Below are 26,117 nucleotides of genomic sequence, written 5' to 3' on the forward strand. Positions count from 1 at the left end.
GGTTCATTGCTGGCAAAAATGCATAGTTAGTGGTGTTGACTACATTAAAAAATGCAGTTTTGTAGCTGAGAATTTGCTCTATCAAATAGTGTTATTGTGCTCTTTGTATCTATTGTAATTGCCATGATAATAAGTACAAAGTTTTGGAGCAACCTACACACTTTGAATTAATCTCCAACTTGCCAGTTTACTTGATCTTTGTTTTCTGTGTTCAGTTCTTTGTCAGCATGTAATAGGTAAATGCTTTTAGCATTTTTTTATCTAATTTGCTAGGAAGCTCAAGTCACTTGTATGTCCAACTACAACACCAATTTTATTAGCAAAGCTTTTCAATATTGTTTCTAAGAAAGAGTTTGCATGAGTTTTTTTTAAACAAAGAGTCAGTATGGTTTTGAATTTTCTTGAATATTCAGAAAAAAAATTACTTAAAATTTACAAATTGACTTCAGAGTGCAGAGCATAGAATTTTGTTTCTCTTGTGGGTTCTTAACTGGCATGTGATTTTTTGCAAAAATGCTTCTCAGTTTTTTGAGGTGCTTGCCTTTGTTTCTGACCAACATGGTAATAATATGCCTGCAGTCACTTTTATCCTTGTCCCCCTGAGTGGTTGCTCACAACAGGTAATTATGATTAAACACAATCCCTTTTTGTGACAGAGATTTACAATAGCCCAAAGGACAGTGCTGCCCATACAGATACGAATCTCCTGATCAACTGTGTGAATTGGAGCTCTGGGTTAAGTTTCACTTGCTCGTAGCCCTGCATAGGCAAGCAGATGAAGTAGGCGGATGGGGACTTCTGACTCATCCATATTCATCAGGTTCTTACAGGTGCCCTTGGTGGAAAGCACACAGGGATGTGCCAAGCTCCCCGGACTGCTCCTGCAGGTGGTAGTCGTGGGGTGTCAGCCGGCTTCTGCGCCTGCCTTGCATAATGCCATTAATCCAGGCTCGCACTAGGATTCCTTGGAAACTTAGCTGAATAATTTATCACATGGCTTTCAATTATTTATGAATTCTTATTACAAATGAAATAAAATCTAAAGGCGGAAGAGTTTTGTAACTCATGAATATCCAAGTGACAGCCAGCAGATTGCTTTGTCGCTAAATCCCTGTTTGCTGCCCCTTTGCTTCTCTGAAGGCATTCCAAGGGAACGCCCGTTTGAAACCAAACTGATTAAAACAATAACAAATGACTCCCTCGCAGTCACTGTGCGCTTGTTCATCTAATCGTGCTGTTGGCCTTTTCTTGACTCCATCATTTAGTAAAAAGGAAAGTTAAAATCCTTCAGGTCATTTTAGGTGTTTGAAGAGATGTTTGTGAACTCCTTGGAAACTGGGCAAAGGTGCAGTTCATAGAGGACCTTCCCTGTCATCGCTTTATTTTATGTAAGCTTTTCTCAGTGAGCTGCTTCTGCTTATTTTAGCCAGGTGTGCCTCTGCTGCTGGATGTAAGGCTTGGGGCACCACGTGTCACTGCTTAGTTGCAAAACCGTCCTCAGCCCCAGATGAGAGGTAACACTGTGACATGGACAGGGACTTCTTGCTGATTTAGCTAGGGTAGCTGAAGAAGTTGCCCTTCACAAGCTTTCCACTCAAGTGGCTAAGCCTGATTTTCATATTCTGTGAGAAATGCTAGGGGAGTCAAGACCTAGATAAATGTCTGAGTCCTTACAGAAACCTCCTGATGTTAGCTTCTGCTCTTGAGTTTTAGTTTAAGAGTGTACCTGCAAATGGACATTGAGTTTACTCTATATACCACCTCCACAAAGCTGAGCTCCTACAGGTTCCCACAACTCACTAGATTGTGATCTTGTGTGCAGGCAGCAAGCAGGGCTGGTGGTTGACTTAATTCTTTTATGTAATGTTTACAAGCAGTATTTTCAGCACTGAGCACAGAGTTGTGCTTAAGGCATTGTTGGTGAATTATTGGTGCTTTGAGGTGCACAGCACAGACAGAATGTAATGATTTTGTAATTAAGCAAATGTGCCTTGAGGTCACCACTGTCTGATTCATTTTATTGAAACCAATGTTCAATTTTTATGCTGTTGTAAGCTAATTTAGTAAGAAAATGGAGAGTTATAGTATATTACTTCAGGCCAAATTGTGACCACCTGCCTCAAAGATTCTGTGTGGTTTTGCAGTATTTGTATATAGCTGCCTATTGTAGCTCACTGTACATAGGTCTTTCCAAAAGTAGTGCATTCAATTTATTTCCATGGAAACTACAACAGATGAAAGAGTACAATAACACTGTTGGATAGAGGAAATTCTCGGCTATGCAGCACTATTTTTCAACATGGTCACTACCATTAGCTGTGCAGTTTCACCAAAGATGAACAAGAGAGGCTGCATGCTGTGCTCATCAGAATCTTCCTCAGCAGAGGTGACCAATCCTCTGTCACCACTGCTGAAATGCATCACCCACCACCTCACTGTGCTCACATCCACTGTTTGGTTTCCATAAGCCTTCAGCAAGCATTGATGAATGTTAATGAGCACCATTTTTTCTACATGAAGGAGTTCAGTTTGCACCTTTGCTTCATCTGCACTTCTGCATTAGACACCATTCTGCCAGACTGCCCCTCTACATGTCTGCAGTATGTAACAAAATATTGGTTGAAAGGTTCATTCTCGACTGCCATACCACCCAACATCTACCTCTGATGTTGGGGGCCAACATGGTAAAACAGGAGGTACTAGTTTTGGAGCAGCCCTTGTCAACAAGGTATTTTCTCTGAAGTGTGCATCAAGGATATTGTGTTTCTTCCATGCAGAACTAGCTCTCTGTTGCATTCAGCACGTTGTAATGAGAAAACAATTGCCATGAGTGAAATGAAATCTGGATTTATTGACAATTAGTGTATTTTTCTTTCATTTTTTTCCTCTTTTTTGTTACTGTTGTTCTGCTTGCGTGACACATTAGTAAATATAAGTCCTATGTTTCTTTTGCCTACGTGATGTGTCCTTCATGCATTCTGAAATATCATTTCAGTGTTGATGGTTATTTACTTTTGTTTTGCACATAATTCATGGATTTCTAAGACCACAGTATCAAACTCTGAAAAGCATTAAAAGATTTTTATCTTACAATAGATGTATATACAATTAATTTCTTCAGTTACTATTGCTTGATCTGCTTTGTCTATGCTTGTAGACTTCTCAGTAATAAGCTTTTATAAAGCTGTAAGCTGTCCTTTTATCTCTCCCTACTCACTCCCCCTACCCCACCTTCTCTGCTTTTTTTTTTTTTTTTTTGTACTATAGATAATTCAATGCATATCAGAAATAAACGTTGAAGGAATTGCCTGCTGGAAAGAGACATGTAGGAAGAATGAGTTTTCTCATTAAAGTTGAAGCAATTAGTATTTAAATTACGTATGGGAATTAGTTTCACAGGAGAAACAATACTGCTGACATAAATATCCTTGCAACATTGAAGGGAACGTAATTCTGCTTACAAATATGTTTATGCTCAGTAAAGGACCAATTATGTTTTACACTAGAAAATGTTTTAATTTTAATTTCTATAGAATAAATTCTTACACTGATTGTCAGTGTGTCTGGTTTTCCTTTGCCACTTCCTTCTCTTCCAAATTGTCTGTTTTCTGTAAACTGATGCATATAGATGAGGTGATATGTGGGTGATATGTGGTGATATGTGAATTCACACCAGTTTTAGCATAATCAGAATTCTTTATGGCTTATGCTATAGCTAAAGAGTTCAAGTTGAAGAAATATATGTGTAACTTGTTAACTGAGAGATGTTTAATCCCATTATAATGTTTGAATACACAAAATGCTGCTTCCAAACTTTATTTCGGTAATAATAGCTGCTTCTTCTGGAAGGGGATATTAATTAGCAGAGCTCAGTTAAAAATCAGATTTATCAAGTGTGTGTAAAGAAAAATGCCTACTTCAGATGATTTGGTGTTTGCTGGAAATCTGCAAAAGATATAGAGGATAACTAGAGTATTTATTTCTTGTCTTGTTCCATCTGGAATCTGAAAATCCATCTAGATTAGTAACAGCATGACATTTAACTACGTTCTTAAATACTAGGCTGTAGAAAAAAGGATGAATGAACAGTAGATGGTGATAACGCAACACACAGATTTATAATTATTTAATAATGAAAAAAAACCAAAACACAACAAAAACCAACTCTAGAAACAAGGTATTCAGTTTATACCCTATAATGTCTCTAATAATTTTCCTGAGAAGACAGAAATCTCTTCCATGTAATTGATGTCTGTCAGTATTTGATTCAGAACTGAGTTGTCCCAACTCAAAATATCTCAAAGATTTATTAAAAATAAATAGGTTTTAGTATCATAATAATGTTAATAATACTGTCTGCATAAAGTGTTACTTATGCTTTATATTATATGCTTTTATGCATATAATATTTTTGGATTGCATTTTTGGAGGTGTTAAAAGCCAGGTTGGATGGGGTCCTGGGCAGCCTGGTTTAGCATTAAACGTGGAGGTTGGTGGATCTGCATGTGGCAGGAGGGTTGGAAATTCGTGATCCTTGAGGTCCCTTCCAACCCTGGCCATTCTGTGATTCTGTGATTCTGTTATGCTGACACTACTCAATAATGTTAATAATACTAAAATGTCTTCGTCAGCACTGCGGAGAATAGCACAAGGACTCTGCTTTGCTTTACAGTTACTGATTTTTTTCAACATTGGCACATATGGTTGACCAAGAATAGTTTGAAGCACGCCCCTTTGTATATGTGAATTTGTACTTAGTGCAGAAGGAAAATGCTTGCAACTAATTTGTTTCAACCTTGTTCTCTGAAATGAGCTTGTCCCAGGAAATATATTCTATGTTTTTGGAGGGTACTAATTAAGAACTGTTCATTTTCAAATAACCATAAACTGTATACATCATAAGCTGAAGCATCAGTGCATACGTTAGGGCTTTCATAAATTAAACATCTTGAGAAATACTAGTAGGTGCTATAATTGTGATTTGTTGATGGAAATGGAAAATGAATCGTCTACTTCACTTGTGAAATGTCATCACCATAGAATCACAGAATGGTTTGGGTTGGAAGGGACCTTAAAGCCCACCCAGCCACAATCCCCTGCCATGGGCAGGGCTGCCACCCAGCAGCTCAGCTGACCCAGGGCCCCATCCAACCTGGCCTTGAGTGACTCCAGGGATGGGGCACCACAGCTTCTCTGGGCTGCTGTGCTCAGGCCTCACTACTGTCTGAGAAAGAATTTCCCCCTAATACCAGACCTAAATTTCCCCTCCTTTAGTTTAAAACCATTCCTCCTTATCCTATCAATATATGCCTGTGTGAAAAGTTGATTCCCCCTCCTGTTTTCAAGCTCCCTGCAAGTACTGAAGGGCAGTAGTCTTCTCCAAGCTGAGTAAATCCAGCACCCTCAACCCTTCTTCATGAGAGGGGTGCTCCAGCTCTCTCATCAGCATCTGAAGATACTTAAGCGTTATTAAATTCTTTAAGATCTTGAGATCTTGACAAATAAGGGAGCTTGGCAGTCTCCAGCAACATGACATTTAATGAGAGCGAGTGTTGAATTCTGCACCTGAGGTGGGTTAACCCTGGATATACAGATAGACTTAGGGACGAGATGCATGGAAGCAACTGAGGTCCATGTGTTTGCTCAGCGCAGAGCGGCGGAGCTGAGGGCAGGCCTCATGGCAGCTGCAGCTCCTCACAGGGAGTGGAGGGGCAGCACTGAGCTCTGATCTGTGTGGCAGCGACCAGACACAAGAGAATGGAGCTGTGCCAGGAGAGGGGCAGCTGGGGGTGAGGGACAGGTGCTGTGCCAGTGGATGGTGGGCATGGAACAGCCTGCCCAGGGCTGTGGGCACGGCACTGAGTGCCAGAGCTCAGGGAGCATTTGGACAGTGCTCTCAGACATTGGGTTTGGGTTTTGGGTGTTCCTGTGTGGAACCAGGGCTTGGACTCCATGGTCCATTCCAACTTGGGATATTCTGTCTTTTCTATGTGTATTCAGAAACCAAAATAATGTTTAATCCATCTAGGGATATTATGGTGCTCATACAGTGTTTGAATTCTTAGTAGTTAACTTAGGGATTAGTTCTTCATGCTGCTTGCTTCGCAGTGTTCATGAACAACAAGAATGAGCTATTTTGGGGGCTAGTGCAAAAAACAGTTGTTGATGAAATGATGGGTTTATGGCTTTACTAATAATCTTGGCTATGGGCATGACAAAAGAAGCCCAGCATTTGATTTACGAAGTTGTGCTGCAGTGCTTAGGTTTGAAATTGGTTTGTGGCTGGACTAATATATCAGTAATGGCCATGGGAACAATAAAAGGAGCCTGGCATTTGATTTAAGAAGCTGTATAGTAATACTTAAGTTTGGAATGTTTTGACTAATGTGTAGATATATATAAACATGTAAGTCGGAATAGCGAACAGCACACCTCATTTGTTTTTCAGTGACTTTGCACCTGCTTGATTTTCCCACATGCCAAGTGCTGTTAACATCCTATAAGAGTTTCTTTCCCTAAATAAAATCAAGTATTCTTTCCAAGTAGAGCTGATTTGTATATGACTTTTTGTATTTTATAATTTCACCAGTTTCTTTCTTCCTTAGTGGAAGAATGACTGTCTTTATGTTATCTGACCATAGAGATACTGGTGCTCCAAATATAGCTAATAAAAAATGTAAAGATTGATTGTTTTGATTTTTGATACTGAGCTGTAAACAGCAAGAAATGCAGTCACTGAGAGCGTGGAGAGAAATCTGTTAAGACTGTTAGTAAAAGCATTGCTGTATGTATTCTGTGTAGGATAAGATGATGCATAGTGGATGTAGACCAACCTAAGTGAAGATTCCAGATAGTGGGATGTCATATAAAATCAGTAATTGTTAATTGCAGGCAAAACCTTGGTGTGTTAAAGTGCAAAAATGAGAGGTCTGAAAGGAAATGTGGGAACTGGAACACCTGACAGTGGACAAGCAACTTTATGTGTGGAGCTCCTCAAATGCAAAGGACAATGTCAAACCAAAGGGAACTTGTGATATCTGGATGTAAAATGTACAGAAAAGAGAGCTTAAGCTGGAGACAGGACATTGTATCAAAAGTTACATTCCAGTGATACAATATTTTCAATGAGGCAGTTATCAATAGAAATCTAAAATTGCTAATGGCTGTAGCAGGTAAATCTCATTAATTGTACACTATTCTAAAAAAGCAACAGACTGAGAAGCTGTAATGATGGGTGACTTCATTTTATCTGTACGCAGATGGTATCCTGATTACTGAACTAATAGTAGTCAGGCACTGGTACAGTCTGCCCAGAGAGATGGTAGATTCACCAAGGTGTTCAAGAAATGTGTAGATGTAGAACTTAGATGTATGATTCAGTAGGCAGTACTGATGGTAGGTTGATGGTTGGACTAGATGATCTTAGCAGTATTTTCCACTCTTAATGAATCTATGATTCTATGAATTTCCCAAACAAGGTGGAAGCAGTTGTGCAGACAGGACTTGAGACTGAGGGTTGTGCCCTGTTGTTTGCTTTGGTCTCTATTTGTAATACCATGCCTTCTCAATTTGCCATTTAATAAATAATATTTAAGAAATTGTTAATTGCATAGACTGTCCCTTAATTTTAACATTTATGGCCAACTTCATATCCAGTTACAGGTCCAGTACGAAGTAGTACTTTCTTATAGACTTACATGTGGTCCTAGCACTGAAGAGTTATCAGCATGAAGAGGTAGTTTTGCAAAAATCAAAGTGGATGGAAATGCTGTGTACAAGTATGAATTGTTCCACAACTCTCCATATTGAAGTTGGGGTGATTCTAGAAATATTAACTATATGGAATAATGAATTCCCAGCTTTGCACACTGATTATGTGCTAGCAGGTCTTGCTAATCTCTGGGTGCAATTAATTGAATGACTGCCTTCATGAAATGAAATTTCTATTTCATTAAAACCTTCAAATTTGGATCATTTATTCCTAGAGCACACCCGCTCTGTGGTAGTTTATTAAACATTCTTACTCTCGACATTAAAGGAGTTGTATTTCTCATACTTCGTTATCAGCAAGCAAATGTACCTAGTCAATAATTCATGTTGCAGTTCCCTCAATAAATGAAGTGCCTTTTGGGATAGGCTGTCGTTTTTTAAAAATTGCTTCTGATCCAGTAAGCCAAATTATATAATAATAAAGCATGCCATCAATGTAAACAAATACCAGATGGACTGTAAAACATTTAATTTTAGGTCGGTGCAAATAGACTGAAATAAACACTTCTGTGGCATATTGTCAGTCACTAGTAAAGCTCAAAAAAGGTTTTCCACTGGGTGTCCGTATCCTCAAGGATTCCTACTTCGTGCTTATTTTCTCTTGTTTTAAATCTTGCTCTATTTCTCCCCGTTTGCTGCCCATTACTGCACATGGAGACATGGTGTGCTGGCCTGGCTGCATTTCAAAGTGTGACAGTGCAAGCCAGGAAGTTTTGCTGAGAAGAGCCAGGTGGTGTTCCTGGGGATGTCCTGTGATCCTGAAGACAGTGGAGATGGGGCAGCTGCTTTCTGCATTGTGGGGAGTGGGCTCATCTCTGTTGTTTTTTTCCCCACCTCAGGGAATAACACTGCTGTTATCAGTACCACATCCTCTAGGGTGGATGCAAACAGTGACAGGTGCTTTTTACTCTTTAGCTGTGAGTTTATTCACCACAAGGCTCCTTCAGTTGCAGTTAGTTCCAGATCAAGTTCAGTGTCTTCGCGCCATTAAATTGCAAGGATAGGTCTTATTTACATTTAAAATATGATGACTGTTATTTCATATTGATCTTTAAGATATCTGCTAGCCCTTCTGTTACTAAGTAGTTGATGTGTGATTACCATGTTATATCGGATATCCTTGTGTCTATATTCTAATTTAAGTGAAATTCATAATGATAAATCTAAAATAGGACAACCATTTTCACATTATATTGAAGGGAGTATTGCATTTCGAAGACATCTACATTTTAGTGTTATACCTGTTCTTCAGTATGTGCTACCCAAATCTATGATTTCTTCAGTCAAATAGTTTTGGACTTCTAAAATCCTGCTAATACTTTAAAAAAAATGAAAAAGTTGGCTTTTTGATGGGCTGATACACTCTGGAGACCCAACAAAATTTTAGGACAACTGTCTGTAAATACATGCTGTATATGTCTTATCACATGCTTTAAAAGTTTTCCTTACAATGCTTTATGGAACCCAGCTATACTTTGTTAAACTGTTCAATATGTACAGATTTTCAGCAGATGATACACAGGTACTGTCACCAGATGATATGCAGAGGTAGCTTTTAATTATAAACCAATCATAAATTGCAGGTTGTATCACGTAAACTGAAATACTTTGTTTCTTCAAGATGTAAAGATGGATTCCCTAACTGGAGGGGAAATGCATTCAGGACTGGCTAAGAGAAGTTTGCTGTTTTCCTGTGCCAGCTAGTTTTTATTTTATTATTATTATCGATAGGCAGAAAGTCCATCAGTTTATAGATCTATTAGCTTATTTGATATCACAAATTGGAGAGAGATTGGAATGCCTTAAAGCACAAAGCGTATGCTCTGAGAGAGTGGGATGAGGTAGAACAAATTTAGGAACATGAATGTGCTTTTTTATTGAAGACATTTAACCTGTGTTTTTATCAGGAAAGAGGAAAGATCTAGAGACTATGGTCCATCTGTGAAACTTCTGAGACCCTGACATAACTTCTTTGTCAATACTTAGCCAATAGGGAGCTTTTTAAAAATAATTTTAAAAAATTATTTACTGAGGTAGACAAAGATTGGCAGAAGGTGTAAGGTCCAGTTGCCACCTTCATATTAAATGTAGCAAAATCAAACCTTTCCTACAGAAAGCACAGGTTATGGGTTTTCCAAGCAAAGATACAGATTGGGTGGAGAATGGCTCGAGAGCAGCCCCCAGGAGAAGGATTTGGGGGTATGGGTTGATGAAAGACTCCACAAGAGCCAGCTATGTGCGCTTACAGCCCAGAAGGCCAATCGTGTCCTGGGCTGCATCAAGAGAAGTGTGACCAGGTCGAGGGAGGTGATTCTGTCCCTCCACTCTGCTCTTGCAAGGCCCCACCTGGAGTACTGTGTCCAGTTCTGAGGCCCCCAGCACAAGAAGGACATGGAGCTGGATCCAGAAGAGGGCCACGAAGATGATCAGAGGGCTGGAGCATCTTTCCTATGAGGACAGGTTGGGAAAGCTGGGGCTCTTCACCCTGGAGGAGGCTCCATGGGGACCTTATAGCAGCCTTCCAGTACCTGAAGGGGGCCTACTGGAAAGCTGAGGAGGGACTTTTTATAAATGCATATAATGACAAAACAAGGGGAAATGGCTTTAAACTGGAAGAGGGTAGATTTACACTAGATATTAGGAAGAAATTCTTTACTGTGAGGGTGGTGAGATGTTGGAACAGAGAGTTTGTGGATACCCGCATCCTTGGAAGCATTCAAGGCCAGGCTGGATGGGGCTGTGAGAAACCTGCTCTAGAGGGAGGTGTCCCTGTCTACAGCAGGGAGGTTGGAAATGGATGATCTTAAAGGTCCCTTCCAACCCAAACCGTTCTATGAGTCCATGAAACGGTATATCTACCATCTTGGTTGTATGACAGAAGTTTTCTTTATAGATGCAAATGTTTTCCAGTTCTCGCTATGAATTAGCATTATGTAGTAGAAACTCAACCTCTTATTTACATAAGCACATTTTTCTGATTTGTATTGCCAGCAATGAATTTTAATAAGAAAAACACCTGTCTTGTAGTGTGACAGCTGATGACAGCATCAAAATCTCTGAGGGACTAAGATGACAAGCTATCCCCACACATCAACACATCAGGCTTCCACTGATGTCTTGGGCATACGATAATGTTGCATTAAGTGATGTTTAACAAGAGTTCATTTTATTTGTCAGTTTTGTGATGTGATCTCTATGAAGGAAAGTATGATGTTCCTGTGTCAATGGACGATGAGAATATTGTAGCAGGTATTACATGTCTTTGTACAGTGAGCCTTTTCTCTAGAGATGCTGACAAATGAAATAGCACAGCATACTGCTGCATGAGGACCAGGCAAGTTTAGGCAAAAATGCATGCATTGTTAGACTAGCAACTGATGGCTGAGATTTGGGAAAACATTTTCTTATGAAGGAATACACCTTTTTTTTTTCCCTTAAATTAACTGAATTGCCATGGTTTTATCGCTGTCATGTTTAACTCGTGTGCCTTTACAGCCATACAGTATTGAATGGGAAATCATTAAAAGCACCGTGCGGATACCCCTTTGGTGTGGAACTTACCTCTCAAGTTACTGAAAATTTATCACTTTCTTTCCATAAAATACCGTGATATTCTCTAGTAGTCTCAAAACGCTCCTTCAGATGTAGACCAATGATCCATGTCTGAATGCCTGGTAAGATAAATGGAAATGGTATGCTTTTTTATGATATATGCTTTTTGGATGACATTTCAACAGGAAGATCCCAACAGAATATGCTTCCTCTGAGTATTCAGCACCACAAGGTTTCTTTTCAGGACAGTTCGACAGTAGACTGCACATCTCCCAAGTACAGTGTAGAGCTGAGTCTGAATCAGGGATTCTGTCATGGCACTTTTATGTGCTTAAGTTGAAGAATATAAAAAAAAGTCCCTTTAATGTTTTCCACCCTAGGATGTTTAGGGCCTATCTGCTGCTGCTAACTACTGACATTCAGAGTTCTTTGGAACAGTAGGATTAAGTTTCAGCTTCAAATCTAGATTTGCTCTTTCCACTTAGGTGTTCACATGAAGAGCAAGTAGATCTTAAAAAAAAAAAAAAAAAGTGTCCTGATTTTTAATCAGAAGAACAGTCATAGAAATATTGGCCTCTGTGAGATTTTTTCCTCATGCTTCCACAGAGAGGCTCTGGCAGAAGCAGCAAAACCAGTCTGTTTCTTGCTGCTCCTTGTTCCATGTATGAATCTTGAACATACGCTCTGAGTGGGCTTGAAATTACTGAGATATTTTTTTTTAATTTATAGTTATTATTATGCAGTAATCCCTAGCACTGAAAACATGTCATAAAAAAATAAAAAATCAGTACAGCAGGGAATTAGTGTGAAAAATCCTTCAAAATAGCATTTTAAAAATGTTGCTTGATCACTATGGTGACTAGTGGTTTTATGGCATTTAAATACGTGCTCTTTGTTTACCCACATTTGTCTAGTTTCATATTGCCAAATACTTGGCTAATGTTACTGTTTTACATTTTAAGAAACTATGGTGGGATTATAAGCATTATGAGATTTTCTGTGTTTTTCTGTTTTTGCTAATGTGAATATTTATTTTTTTTCTGTAGAAAGGTTCTGAAGGAACTCTCTATTGGAGACCTAAAGCCTAATGAAACAGTTGAAGCAAATCTGGAAGCACAACTACTCTCCAAATTAGACCATCCAGCCATTGTCAAATTTTATGCAAGCTTTGTGGAGCGAGATAGTTTCTGCATTATCACTGAGTACTGTGAGGTGAGAGATTTAGATTACTTTGAAGAAATTTGATGGAATGTGTGCTTTAAAATAGGGTCTTAAAAGAAACCCAGACCAGTTTTTTTTTTAATGTTTCACTCTGTATTTTATTTTTATTTGTTAAGTTTGGTACCACCTGCTACTTGTTAGGCATTTTTCAAACAGACAGTATTACCTGCTTGTGTGTGCTCATGGACTTGCAGCTCAAAAACAAACCAGGGAAGAGAAAACAGGTTATTTAAATGCTAGCTCATTTGGTTTACTGTAATTGGTAGTAAAAGACGTAAGGCAGATAGGTAATGAGATTTCTGGATGAACTTAGAAAGATTGAAGAACCACGAATGTTTTACTGTTTCACGCATAAGAGAGGATGAGATTGGGAATTTGGAGGTACACTGTGAAATTTGATGCAAATGAGTAAGGGACAACTGTCTTGTGAATTGGAGCTGATTACAAAGAGCTTAAGCCTGATCATGTAGGTGATGAATTGCTATCAGTATTTACTTTTTAAAGTGGAGAATATTTGATGAGTCAGACCAGAGTGCAAGGGATACAACTAATTCTAAAGTAGGAGACAGTACTGTATAATTACCAGTTTGATTTTTTTTTTTTTGACTGCAGCATTTGGTTTAAAAACATATTGATAAAGTCTGTCTAAAGGCTGTGAAGTAAGTATTTAAACATATTTAAGCCAACTTTTTAAGAGTTTATATGAAACAAATGTCTTCTTTTACATTAAATATAGATGTGCTGTTCTTAAAACATCTGTTATACACACAGTGCTCTTTTTGTGAATCTGTGAAGCAGACTTTTCAGTTGTGCTCTGCTAGACATTTGAAATACTTTGAAAGCTAATGGTGTTGGACCACTAGGTTATCTGTCCACCATCAGGCTTGTATTAGCTAATCACATTTCTCCAAGCATCCAACTTTGATGTGAATAATTGAAGAAGTAAAATTTGTGCAAGTCATTCCCACCTTAGAAACCTTCTTTGATGACAGTTAAATGCATATTATAGCTGGGATTTTTTTTTATTATATCTGAAATGTTTGATTATGTTATGCAATCTGAACATTTGTTAATGTACTCTTCTTATATTCATGCGGAAATTCTTTGCTTCACGCTCTGAATGTCTGACAGCTGGGGCTTAATGGAATTTTTATATTGTCAACTCTTACTGGAAATTCAGTGCTGAGAACTGAAGGATTATCCTAACTATCCAGATATTCCTGTGCACTGTGATTCTGTAGAATGCAGCCCAAAACCAGATCAGTTGATCCTGTAGAAATGAAGGAGTCTCTTTCAGCAGCATTATGGGAGTGCCTTTGGTCCACTGCTTTTTACTTTCATTTTTCTGTCTGAAAGGAAGTTATTGGTGAATAAAAAGGGTGTGATAGTAATCACAATAATAATTAAAACCTGTTGCAGCATGCCTTGATATCTTTCTTTAATTCAGATGAAGTCAACTGCCCTGAATTGAAGTATTTTAGTATAGAGTAGCCATAGAATCCAGTGGACATGTACTCAAACACACACAAATGCATTAGAAAAGGGAAATAAAGCATGAGGAAATTGATGTGTTGACTGTGCAGCTGAATCTTTTCATTTTTGAGTCTACAAGGTCAGGCCAGAATGACACTGGGTCCACTAGAATTTGCTTCTGATTTTTCCAGAAGGGCAGACAATGTTGTATTATTGCCATTAAGCAATTGGGATGTATTAAATCAATTGTTCAGATAAGGGAAGTACAAAGCACAGTTTTGCATTCTGTTATATTTGCATACTGCTATTCTATTTTACCTTGAGTATTTCTATAAGGTATGCTTTCGTATTTACATATCTATAGCCTGTCTTTTAATATGGTGGGAATTGGATCTTTTTATGAAAAAGATGCATGTTTAAATTGAGAATAAGAAAAGTGCGTCTGATCTGTCCTTGCTTGGAAATCTAGTACATTCAGTTTCTCATGCACAGAATAATTACCTCTTTGGCAGTAATTTGTACTCTTGGACAGACTTAAAATAAAGAATAAACAGCAAGTTGGCATGGAAACAGAACTACCCTCTCAGCCTTATTCTCTTTTCTCCAAAGAACTGTAACTCATTCATTAGCTGCCATACTTTGTTCGTTCTTGTTTGAATTGTGTAGTGAGCCTCCAATGCAGCTGCCCTGTCTTATACCTATCCTATGAACAAAAGACATCTTTTAATATAGCTGAATTCTCTCAAAATTATAGAAAAGAAGTATGTGTATTCTGTTTCAGTCTTTTTCTTGAGCTTTTCTGACAACTGTAATGATTCAACATCTTAGGTATATAAACAAGATGAACATTATTATGTAATTCAAATTTGAAACAAAAAACAAGCTTTCCTTTTGTGAAACTTGGGTTTCATTTTCTGGCATACATTGGACTTCAATCAAATACAGTTTTTAGAAATGCAAACAAAGTAGTGCCTTTAAATGTTGTATCATTGTAATACATCAAAAATCAGAGCTAGTTACACTTTTCCTCAGATAATTATTTCTGTCTCTTCCCTGCATTCTCACTATGATGTGAACATACATATACTAAGGAAATTTAAGGAGAAGTAGTAATTAAAGCAATTAATGCTTGTTCACATCATCAGTCCCTGGTACTGAGCTGTTTTAAGTTAGTGATGTGTTTGATGCTCTTGACATTTAAATAGAAACTGTAGCATGGAAGCTTTCTATTTTGTTTCTACTTTGTTAATTTCCTCATGGACTTCATTATATTGGCTTTCCAAAATGCAAAAATGGGTTAATAAACTTTTTTAGAGTTTCATGGCTGCAAAATTTCAACAAATTTGTAATAATGCATTTTTGTTTTCCTTTCTTAGACATAGCAATAAGCTTAAATTAACTGCAGGACATTGAGACCAATCTTGTCAAAAGCCACACAATTACTTGAGGGCACGTGTAGTGCTTCATTTGACTGCTTTTTCTCTTTTTTAGATCATCTGAAGGACTTTTCAGGTCCTATGTTTCTTTGATTTTTTCACATCAGTGCATGATTGTGGAAGAGAATACATTGGGAGAGTGAGAAATGGTGATCGCAGGCTGCTGCACTTCAGCTGTTTACCTGGTTAGTCCCCTGGGGGTAGTAGCCAGCTGCCATGGGTTGGAGCAGTCCCTGAGTCTTGGACTACTGCTACTATTGGCTCTCTATGGTCTGGGGCAGCCATCTGGAGTAGGTGAGTCAGTGCTTTTGAGGTGCATGCAGGCTTAGACACAGCCCATCTGGCTGCCATGCGGCAGGGTACCCAGCAATACCTTTTCTTCCCTTCTTCTGCTCTGCTGTGAGCAGCCATGGGGAAGCTGTTGAACATTTGGAGTTGCAAAGAGAGAGCAGCTGCTCAGAGCTCTAAGCTCCCAAAAGAGCTTCTCTCTGGACTACAGTAGGGAGGCAGATGGAGAGTTGCAGCCATAAATATGCTGAATCAGACATTTCGATTTAGAAATGGCAGGACATTGTTAGGGAACACATTTTTGATATATGACAAAAAACAGATTGTCTCTTTTTTTTTTTTTTAAACAGTCACTTTTGAGCGTTGCAATTCTTAGAGTTAAGAACCACAGGAATTATTGTAAACTCATGTCCACTCAGAAATGTATGGATGTGCAAGGACAGAACCTGCTAATTTTGTAGTGTAAGCCAGTGGTTTGGGGAACCATTGAGCAGACTTCGACATTTTAAGAGTCAACAGTACAAGGAAAGGTTGGTGATGGGAAATGACATGTATCAACATAACCAGTGATTTATTTTCCATATGCATCACAGTGGTACAGGTTGAACTATTTTCTTGTGCATGGCAAACACACACACAGCTATACATTCTGATTTTATGCAGAGTGTGTAATGCAGAAGTAATGATTTATGTAGAATAAGTTATCTTGGTGTAAGGTAATTTATCACTAGAATACAATATGACTCACGGTCCCTTTGCTGTGGGATTAGTTACCTCAACAGAGATCTTGCCACTACTGTCATTCCTGTAAACAAAATCCATTTATTTTATAAACTGGATAAATAACCAGCAGGCAACCATCTCTTTTTTAGCAAAATAAACAGTTTTCATTTAACTCTCCTCAAGAGCCTCTTTCATCGTGCTGTTGTTCAAATGACTTTTTCACATACATGCATTTATAGTTTTCAAGTAGTCTTTTTCTTTATATATTTTCCAGTTCATTTGGCATTGCATGCTATGCATCACATTGCTTCATTTCAAGTGTTACATCAAAATTCAATTGTAGTTTTTAATGAAATATTCCTAATAGCACATGCTACAGTTTCTAGGTGCTTGAATTCTGCTTTGTTTCTAGCAAAAGAAGGACAAGGTATTATAATTCTTTTGAGAGAACTGTGTAGTTTATTCGATTATGCTTATTTCAACATAATAAATGAGTGTCTCTTGACTGTGCATTGCTTGACTTAAGTGGCAGTGTTTTCCCCAGAATTACAAGCCATTAGTTAGACAGGTCGGGTTAGAATCATTTTGCTTACTTAGGTGTTTCTATTTGGGCCACTCAGTGTAGGCTGTCTTTGTAAGCCACTGTAGAGAAACAGCACTTGTACTGCACAATCTCTGTCTTCCTAAGGCAAACACTTAGATGGCAGAGATAATTGCACACTACCGCTGCCTGTTCCTCTTATTAACTATAAAGGGAGTTTGAGGTGACCAGCTCAGATGGACGTGTTAAAAACTGGGTGATGTGAAGTGAGAACAGCAGAGAACTTTGGTCATTTTGTGACACTAAGCAAGAACTGACCTACTTTCCCTAGGCAGCCAGTCTGCTTGATCTCATTTGAGTCCAGAGTTCTGTATGCTTCTGGTGCTATGAGAGTTCAAAATTCATGTCCAAGCATTAATTTTACTGACTGTGTGCTGAAACCGTAAGAAAATGGAGTCCTGTGTTTTCACGAAGGAGAAGACATTTTAAAAACTTACTTTAAATGTACAAATGTTTTGTGATGTTTTTCAGGGTGGAGATCTAGACTATAAAATTCAAGAGTACAAAGAATCTGGGAAATTATTCACACAAAGACAAATAATAGAGTGGTTTATACAGTTGTTACTTGGAGTCAACTATATGCATGAAAGGTACAGTCATTTTAACATGGAAACATTTGGCTGGGAGGGGAGTGAGTAAACTTTTACTTTCTTATACATGTTCAAATAGAAATTAAACCATATTGATTATTTTCTGCCTGTATAAAATCCTATTTACCAAGCTGCTATAGAGCGTACGTAGTAAATTTAAAGTGTAATTAATTAGCTACCGTGCAAGAACATTGTGTATTATATCTTTTGGAGGTGCAGTACTGGATGTCTTTCAATGTTAATGTTCCTAATAGCCAAGTGAAAAATCTAAGACGATAGAATTTGTTCAGTATTGTTAGAATAAATTGGAGCTAAGGTTTAAAATAGAAGACAGCATTTTAAAGGGGATTCAGCAAATAAGTCTTGCAAATGTTTAATGTAAAGAATCGAATTATATGCTTGATGTGGTCCCATTGAAATCAGTGAAGTTAAACACGTATATTCTTTAAGCACTAACATTACTTTTAACAGCACATCAAAGATTAACCTAATCATTTATGTCATTCAGACAGTGGCGTATGATTAATTACCACATTCTTTAACCAACAGTGCAAGATCCCATGCCATCACAGACATCAAGTTGGTTATCTGATGGAGTGTCATAGAGTGATGGTTTAAAAATGTCCCTGCTGTAGGTAACCAAGGTCAGATATAAGGATTCAAAGCAGGACTTAAAGGTTTCATGTGAGCTGTAGGGAACCGGCGCTCCAGCTATCTCCTGGTAGCATGCTCCTCACACAACTCTTGCCCAAGTTTGCAGACTATTGAACAGCTGTGGAAATAATACTTGGTCTGAACAGAGATAACAACAGGTAAATACCTACCTGGTCATCTCTGTGAGTGCCTGCAGTGTGATTTACACAGGCTGATTTCAGTGATTTAAACAGTTCCCTCATTGCCATTGTAGTGGTCACATGTATGAAAACTGTTTGGTCCACCCTCTGTGTCATCTCATGCTGTCATCGTGGAGCTAGGTGTAGCTGTTTAGCACAGCTATAGATATGAGGGAAACAGTGCTATAGATATGAGGGAAACAGTGCTGTGCTGAGCCGAGAGGAGAAGGCTGCTACGCAGAGAGCTGGAGGACCAGCTGCTCAGGTAGGAACACAAGGGCCCCTTTCAGGAGCAGTGAGACAGGTGAAGTCAGCCTGGCTTTCAGCATCTTCTCCTCTCCTTTGTCTCTTCCCTGTTGCTTTTGTATGTTAGCAGCTCTGACCATGTTAATGAACAAGACAGAGTCCTTTCTGGAGACCATTGTAGCCCACGAGTCCAAGATGCTTCATCCTGCCAAGATGAACCATTTGCACCATTATTCTTCTTTTTGAACATTCAGAATTAAAAATGACCTTGCTGCAAGGACTATCTTAAAGGCTAAGGATGTTTATCTGCAATCACCTTGTATGACACTTTGCCACTTGTAAATAATTTATCTATACAATGCCACACTCAATTTTAGGTGCCTGTTTTGGGGAAATGAGCTGATTGGCCTAGAATAATGACATAAATCATTAGTACAGCTAGTGGAGATAGAGAAAAGTTGATGTTTGAAGGTTAGGTTACACCTAGAATCTAGAGATGAGAATTCTTCTTTTTTTCCCCAGGGTTTTTTTTTCCAATCTGAATATAAAATAGATTGTATGAACACTATATCGAGGCTGAAAGCAGTGTGAAATTCATATGACTGTTTCAAATCTATCTCACAGCAGGGCTTGGGCCAAATTCTCTTGACCTGCAAGAGAGCAGTAGATGGAGACAGTCGCTTGTCTCCAAGAACAAGTATTCCTGAGTTGAGTTGAAGTATGTAGGATACCTTTGACCTAAAGAGAGAGATGCCTAATGAGTTTTTGCACCTACAGTGTCAGGTTGTAGAGGGAAGAGGACAGAGTAAATTGCTGTCTAGGACTCAGAACATTTTGGTTCCTAATTGTCAGTGTCACAGAATGAATCATAGAACAGCTTTGGTTGGAAGGGGTCTGAAAGATCGTCTGTTTTTCACTCCCCTGCTGTGGTGATACACATGGGGTTTGTACACAGTGTGCCATGCCAGCCCCACAGGCTGCAATGATGGTAGCACAGCAGGGAGAGAACTCAGGATGCCATGTTTTTCAGTGTTCACCTGAGCTAGAAATGACATAGGAAAAAGGGAATAAAAATCCATATTGTCTAACTAAACCATTAGTGCTTTTTTTCCACCCTTTTCTTGAAATCTAGTTTAATAATTTATCATTAAAAAGTTGGTAATCTGAAAGGTCTATTTGGAATGAAATCCTTTCTTTAATGTATGCGTTTAGATGGTGCATTGTGTAGACTAATGCAAAGTAATAGATTGCATGAGCTTATTTCCTTATGTCTCTGTTACCTTCTTTTTTCCCAAACATCCTCTTTGCCTGCTTTTTCTCTCTGCATTATTTTTCTAATCTTTTACTTGTTCTCAAAAAAATCTTTTTAGAATTCCTATGAATGGTTTTTTTAATATATATATATATACGTATGTATGTGAAATTACTGGGTTCTCCAGTGAAAATAACAATTTGATTTTCAAACAGCATTTCATTTTCTGTCTTTGAATTAAAGCTATTTAATAGTACCTCTCCAGATACATACAAATGTCTTGACAGTTTTATTTGTATTTGCATTTCCTGTACTTCATTATGTTTTTGACTGTATTCACTAGAAAGCCTATTCTCTATCTTATTAGTATACAGCCAAACAATAGCTTAGATGGGAAATGGTAGGCTTTAAAACTACTTACAGAAATGCATTTGGATTACAAAAATGTAAACATATAATAACAGTCCACTATTTATATATAAAGGAGTCATACATTATTTCTTCTACACTGATATGGGAAAAAACATATAATACTTATTTGAATTGTGTTCTAATGGAAAGAAAACTTAGCGCCCTAGATTTAGAAGCTTCAAGTATTCATTTTCTATGGGCTGGACTTTCTCAAGCCAATTTTCAGAAAATTCATCTGCTGTAGATGGGAGTTTTTATTCCAGAACAGCAAAACATAATTATTTATAGTTTTAGACATAGAGTATTATATGATTGTGCTTCTTTTACAGCTTTAGTTGAACTTCTACGCTTTTTGAAAGCTCTCATGCTGGAGATTTATCTCTAAAAAGAACTGTTCTTCTACTTTGCATTTCTTCCCCTGTAATAAGAAAGACTGCAGTTTAGACATTCATGTCTCTTACTTATGCTTCATAAATCCCAAAGGAGTAATGAATATCTCCTGGTGACTTTCCATTTATTGTCTATTTTACATAATTGGAAGAATTTCTGAATTTAAACTCGAAAGCTAAATTGTCTGGAATTGAATAGATTGAATCATCATTTGTCATTTGTGTAACCTAGAAGAGAAGTTAACGACAGCAACATAATTTCAGTGATTTTATCTACACAGAGTTAGTGTGAAACCATCATCTGGTGTCTGGCATGCTTGTAGCCCAACACACACCAGGGCACAAAATGGATCCCTCAACAATCAGGCAATGAGACTGTTAATTCATTTAACCTCTGCTTGAACAAAGATGACCATTATGTTATCCATCACTTTCCTGATCTTCTTGAATAATATACTGACACTGAGATTTTGATAAGGTTACTGTTTATGCAAACAAATCTTTTACTTCCAATCTACAGGGTCGAAGACTTTGCCCAAGTCCTTTATGTGGATTTCATGTTGTCTTTTGTAGTACAGGATCCACAGTTATACAGAACCACTTAGATCTCAAAATAGTTCTTCAGAAAGAGCGAAGAGAGTTACATTTCTGAGTGTTTCACAGCAAGAACTACTTCAGATTCAATTAGCTTCCCTTGCTAGTAGGTTGCAGAGAATCTTTATTCAAGGAGGCTGCCTGCTGCTCAGTGATCCACACTGCTTTGTCATTACTATGAGACAGCAAGCAGGTACTCTATAGAAGATATAGGCACAGGTATATTTATAGGCCAAACTTAAAACCATCCTGAAGTGTTAATTTCTACCCAAAATATCAATAACCATTTCGCTGACTGTCAAGTTAGATTAAGTTTTACTGGGGTCCAGTTAGATCATGTTGCTTTATTGGCAACGTATATTTATTTCTTGCTAGAATTAAAGTAGTTGTTTCAGTTAAGGTTTCAGCTTGTAACTTGTTTATTGTCTGACATATCCGGGCAGAATAAAGTGGTTGGTATCGAGAAGCATCTTTTTTTTTTAAAATCATATTCATACATAAAGGGATCTCATAATTATTGTTAATGCCAATAATTTGCATCAAATTTGAATCAATATATCACAAGCATTTATTAACATTACATTCTATTTCAAACTGATGTGGCCAAAATGCTTGTTATTCAAATGCTTGTTATGCAGATCATAGTTACCCGATTTTTCTGTTCAAGGAGTCTATGGTTATATTTCTACCAAACAAAAACAAACAAAAATCTAACTCAAGAAAAATCTATCTCAGTGAAATCAACTTCTTTCAAAGGCTCTGTGTGTTGCATGGTAAGGAAGCAATTTATGAAACTAAATTAACAGAGCAAGATTGATATATGACTAGATATATGTGGGCTTATAAACCAATAAGGAATATACTGTTAGTTTAATTTCCTTACTGATGTAATGCATGATGAATGTACATATAATGCTCAAGAAAGTAAAGAATAAATTATGCATAAACATTAGTGGAAGCATGCTGAATAAAGCATTCATTTTTCCAGATGTGCACATTTCTCACTGCAAGTATTATTTTCATGACAAAAATTACGAAAAAAAATCATAAGAAGTATAAAAAATTCTTTTAATGTCCCATTAAAATACAATTTTCTTGTTTGACTGTGTGTGCATTACAGTACCTTCTAGTAGCTATTATACTTTTTTTCCTTCCTGTTTATGAACAGAGTATAAAAAATAAAAATCATTATGTTTGTTTTCTTGCAAAAATTGTTTTCAAATGAGGTGTGGACTAAACAGCTTATTTAAATTGTGCTGTAGACTAAGCATTTTATAGTCTTAATGTGCAAGCTATTTTGGAAATCATTTAAGTGTCTCAGTGTGTAAGACTTTCATAATTCAATACAGTTTGACATAGTGCTTGAGAATGACTCAAGAGCAACTAAAATCTACTTATGCATGGAATTTTTCTGCCCACATCTCAAGAATTGTACAGCTTTTCTTATCTATTCTAAATGGCTATACGAGGAATACATTTATAGTACCAGTTTCAGTAGCCAGTCCGTGCTGAATGCTGTTCCAAACAAATGCTGTGTTACAAATGCTGTGTAAGCTATGAGGAGCTTCAGAGTGGTTGAGTTCAAGTTTAGCTGAGATTATAGGAAACCCTTTTGGAATTGTTATTAATGAATTCATTGAGACTGTGCTTTGTGTACTGCAGAGATATATATTTTTCCCTAATAGGGTGGAGAATTCCTGTCATGCATTAAGATCTCAAAAAGCCGAGGACATGCAGTTAGTCCCAGTGTGGTGTGTAGCATGTGATGTTGTTCAGTCTTTGATAGAAACATAAGTCTGTAAGAGCTGGTTGCTCTCTTTCTTTTCCTTTTGATCTCTGTCTTTGTGAAGTTCTTTCATCTTCCAGGCCATTACTTTAAAAAATTGTACAACTAGCCTCGTCTGAATACGTATTTGTCTTTCAAGTAATACATTTTCTCTGAAGGAGGATTCCCTGAGCTTATTGCTGTTTTTCTTATCCCTTATTTTACTGTGATACATCTTATTCTTCTGGCTGTAAATAGTATGTAATACTTTTAAGAAGAGCAGGACAGGAAGGCTTGCTTTTCTCCTTTCCTCGGGAGCTCATTTTAAACCTGTATCTGTATTCTCTAGCTGGGATTCCTGGGCTCATTTTATTATCCTGTCTGCTTAGGCTCTTAGCTTGCATATGGGTGTCTGTGAATGCATCTCTATGGTTATTTGAAACTCCTTAATGCCATTGTCTGTACATTGTTAAACAGAGTTAGACTGTAACATGGTGAGCTGTCCTTCCTGGCAAGGAAAGAAGATAAATACTTGTGAAACCTGGTAGTTGACTGTGAATTCTTCAAGTTAGATGAGATTTAAAAAAAATCTTTTTAATTTTTTTTTTTTTTTTGTATTACAGGAGAATACTTCACAGAGACTTGAAAACCAAGAACATATTTTTGAAGAATAATCTTCTTAAAATTGGTGAGATTTCCTTTTTAAAGACACATTTTATTATGATAGAACAATCCAGCAGACATTCCGTGAATAAGGAGATTTAAATAAAGTGATATTAGATGTAATGTTTGTTCAAACATTTCCATATCAGACAATAGAACAGGGTCCAATCAATCGGTGATGTCCCAGGCTTGAGGGTGTTCAAAGCACAACTAGACCTGAACCTGAGCACCCTCATGTAACTTTAAACTGCTCCTGGTTTGAGATAGGAGTTTAAAAACTTTATAGCTCTCTACAGCTCCCTGAAAGAAGGTTGTGGTGAGGTGGAGGTTGGCTTCCTCTCCTGGTAACTAGCGATAGGATGAGAGGAAATGGCCTCAAATTCTGCCAGGGGGGGATTCATGTTGGATATTTGGAAAAACTACTTATCTGAAAGTGTAGTGAAGAATTGAAACAGGCTGTCCACAGAGTGATGGAGTCACTGTCTGTGGCAGTGTTCAAGAAACATGTGGATGTGCTACTTTGGGACATCGTTTAGCAGGCAATATTGGTGGTAGGTAGATGGATGGTTGGACTAGATGATCTTAGAAGTCTTTTCCAACCTTAATGAATCTATGATTCTTTGATTTTATGATCAGATGACCTCCTGAGGCCTCTTGCATCTACATCATTCTGTAAATCTGGGTTCTCATTTTTTTCCCCCACACTTAAAATTCTGTCATTTTTTAATGCCCAGTCATTTTATTGTGTCTAACAGTAAAACATAAAGAGTTTATGCAAATAGATGTTTTCATATGTTCTTGAAATGTTAATATTGTATTAGTGTATTTTTGTTTTTATTTGTGCTCTGATCTAATATGGATATCCTGGTCCGTATCTTAGTTTTCTCTCTTTATTTACTAAAAGCAGTAATTGCAGGATCAACTCAGCACTTAATTGCCACTGAAATTATTTCACATTAATTTCATTTCTGTAGAGAGTGCCAAGCATTTATTGCAACAACTTGATTTTAAGTTACTGATTTCTGATTTTTTTTTCAGTATTTATCACCATGGTGCCAAAGTATCAAGCTCTGATGCCTAGAGCAATTCACTACACACACTGACAGGGAAAAATCTTTCATAGTATCCCAGTGGTGTTGTTAACTTCTATCTGTAGAAGTTATCAGATAATGTGGACAAAAACTTGTATTTTTTAAATCCTTTGGCGTATTTCCTGCAAATATAAGAATGGTTGGTACAGGATAGTTCCTTTCTTTTAAACGGGTCATAGGTACAAATAGGTCAAACCTTTCCAATTAATTTTAAATGAGATGGCAACTCAGATAAGAAATTACTGTTGAATTTGAAGTGATGATCAGGAATTTAAGTAGATCTATATCTCATTATCAGTTGATTATCAATATTCTTAGTTCTCGATCAGACTTGGTTTTTGCATTGTGCCTTCTGAAGTTTTGTCAGTTTATACAAGCAGAGGGCACGGCTCTTAATATAAAACATGAGAAGTGAACAGAGATGTGTATGAAAGCTGTGGTAACCTCTAAGTTTGTATGAATTTTAATCTCATGGTGCTTAATTGTTTGGGGGTGGATTTTTCTGTTGTTACTTTTAGGGGACTTTGGAGTTTCTTGTCTTTTGATGGGTTCTTGTGATCTGGCAACAACATTTACCGGGACGCCATACTACATGAGTCCAGAGGCACTGAAACACCAAGGATATAACACAAAATCTGATATTTGGTGAGTAATCAGCATGCTATTTCATTTCATTTATTACATCCAGGGAAAAGGAGATATCTTGAAAGGTAAAATGTCATCTGTTGCCAAGGTCAGCATTTAACTGTCGTTAGGAACTCCTGTCCTTTCCCGCTCCCTTTCCTTTTCTATCACCAATTTTTATTATATCATGACCCATTAACTGAAGTTAGCTGAGTCTCTCTGCTGCTTTTTGTTATCAGGTTAGTACAATGACTGGAAAATTTGAACGTCTGTTCCTACTGAGAAGCCTCTCCAGTTGTTAGATATAAATACTTTTGATAAAGCTCATGAAAGCTCATTTTTTATTGCTTGACATATGAAAAGTCAAGTTCTGCAATTGTTTTGGGCTCTTCGTTTCTTAGGGGCTTTTTTTAAAATGTGACAGCTCATTTTCTTTCAGTCAGTAGCTTCAACTCATTAAATAAATTGGTTTCCTTCAAAAAGTGATAGCAAGTTTCTACCTTAGGGAGGAAGGTAGCATTCTTAGCTTCTTTCTTTGCAAAGACTAGAAAGTCTCAGTCTTATTAAACTTGATAGGAATTTTGCCTTTGAGTCC

The 26,117-nt window shown here is 37.5% G+C and overlaps 1 protein-coding gene across 12 annotated transcripts in view; it reads left to right on the top strand.

Moving 5' to 3' along the window:
- NEK11 (NIMA related kinase 11) overlaps positions 1–26,117 on the top strand; it is a 123,977-nt gene that overhangs the window by 7,104 nt on the left and 90,756 nt on the right. For 9 of the 12 annotated variants that reach the window (XR_008209645.1, XR_008209650.1, XR_008209644.1 and 6 more), the window contains exons 3-6: positions 12,369–12,534; positions 17,536–17,654; positions 23,768–23,832; positions 25,417–25,543. Coding sequence is in view for 2 of the 12 variants with exons in the window: in XM_052696310.1 (XP_052552270.1) it covers positions 12,369–12,534; positions 17,536–17,654; positions 23,768–23,832; positions 25,417–25,543 (477 nt within the window). In the remaining 10 variants the exon portion in view is untranslated. Of the gene's footprint in view, positions 1–12,368; positions 12,535–15,531; positions 15,747–17,535; positions 17,655–23,767; positions 23,833–25,416; positions 25,544–26,117 lie in introns of those variants that run through there. The other 3 variants (XR_008209653.1, XR_008209652.1, XR_008209651.1) reach the window with 3 other exon arrangements.

Source organism: Tympanuchus pallidicinctus, unplaced genomic scaffold (genome assembly GCF_026119805.1).
Source record: "Tympanuchus pallidicinctus isolate F22 unplaced genomic scaffold, pur_lepc_1.0 scaffold3, whole genome shotgun sequence".
NCBI lineage: Eukaryota > Metazoa > Chordata > Aves > Galliformes > Phasianidae > Tympanuchus > Tympanuchus pallidicinctus.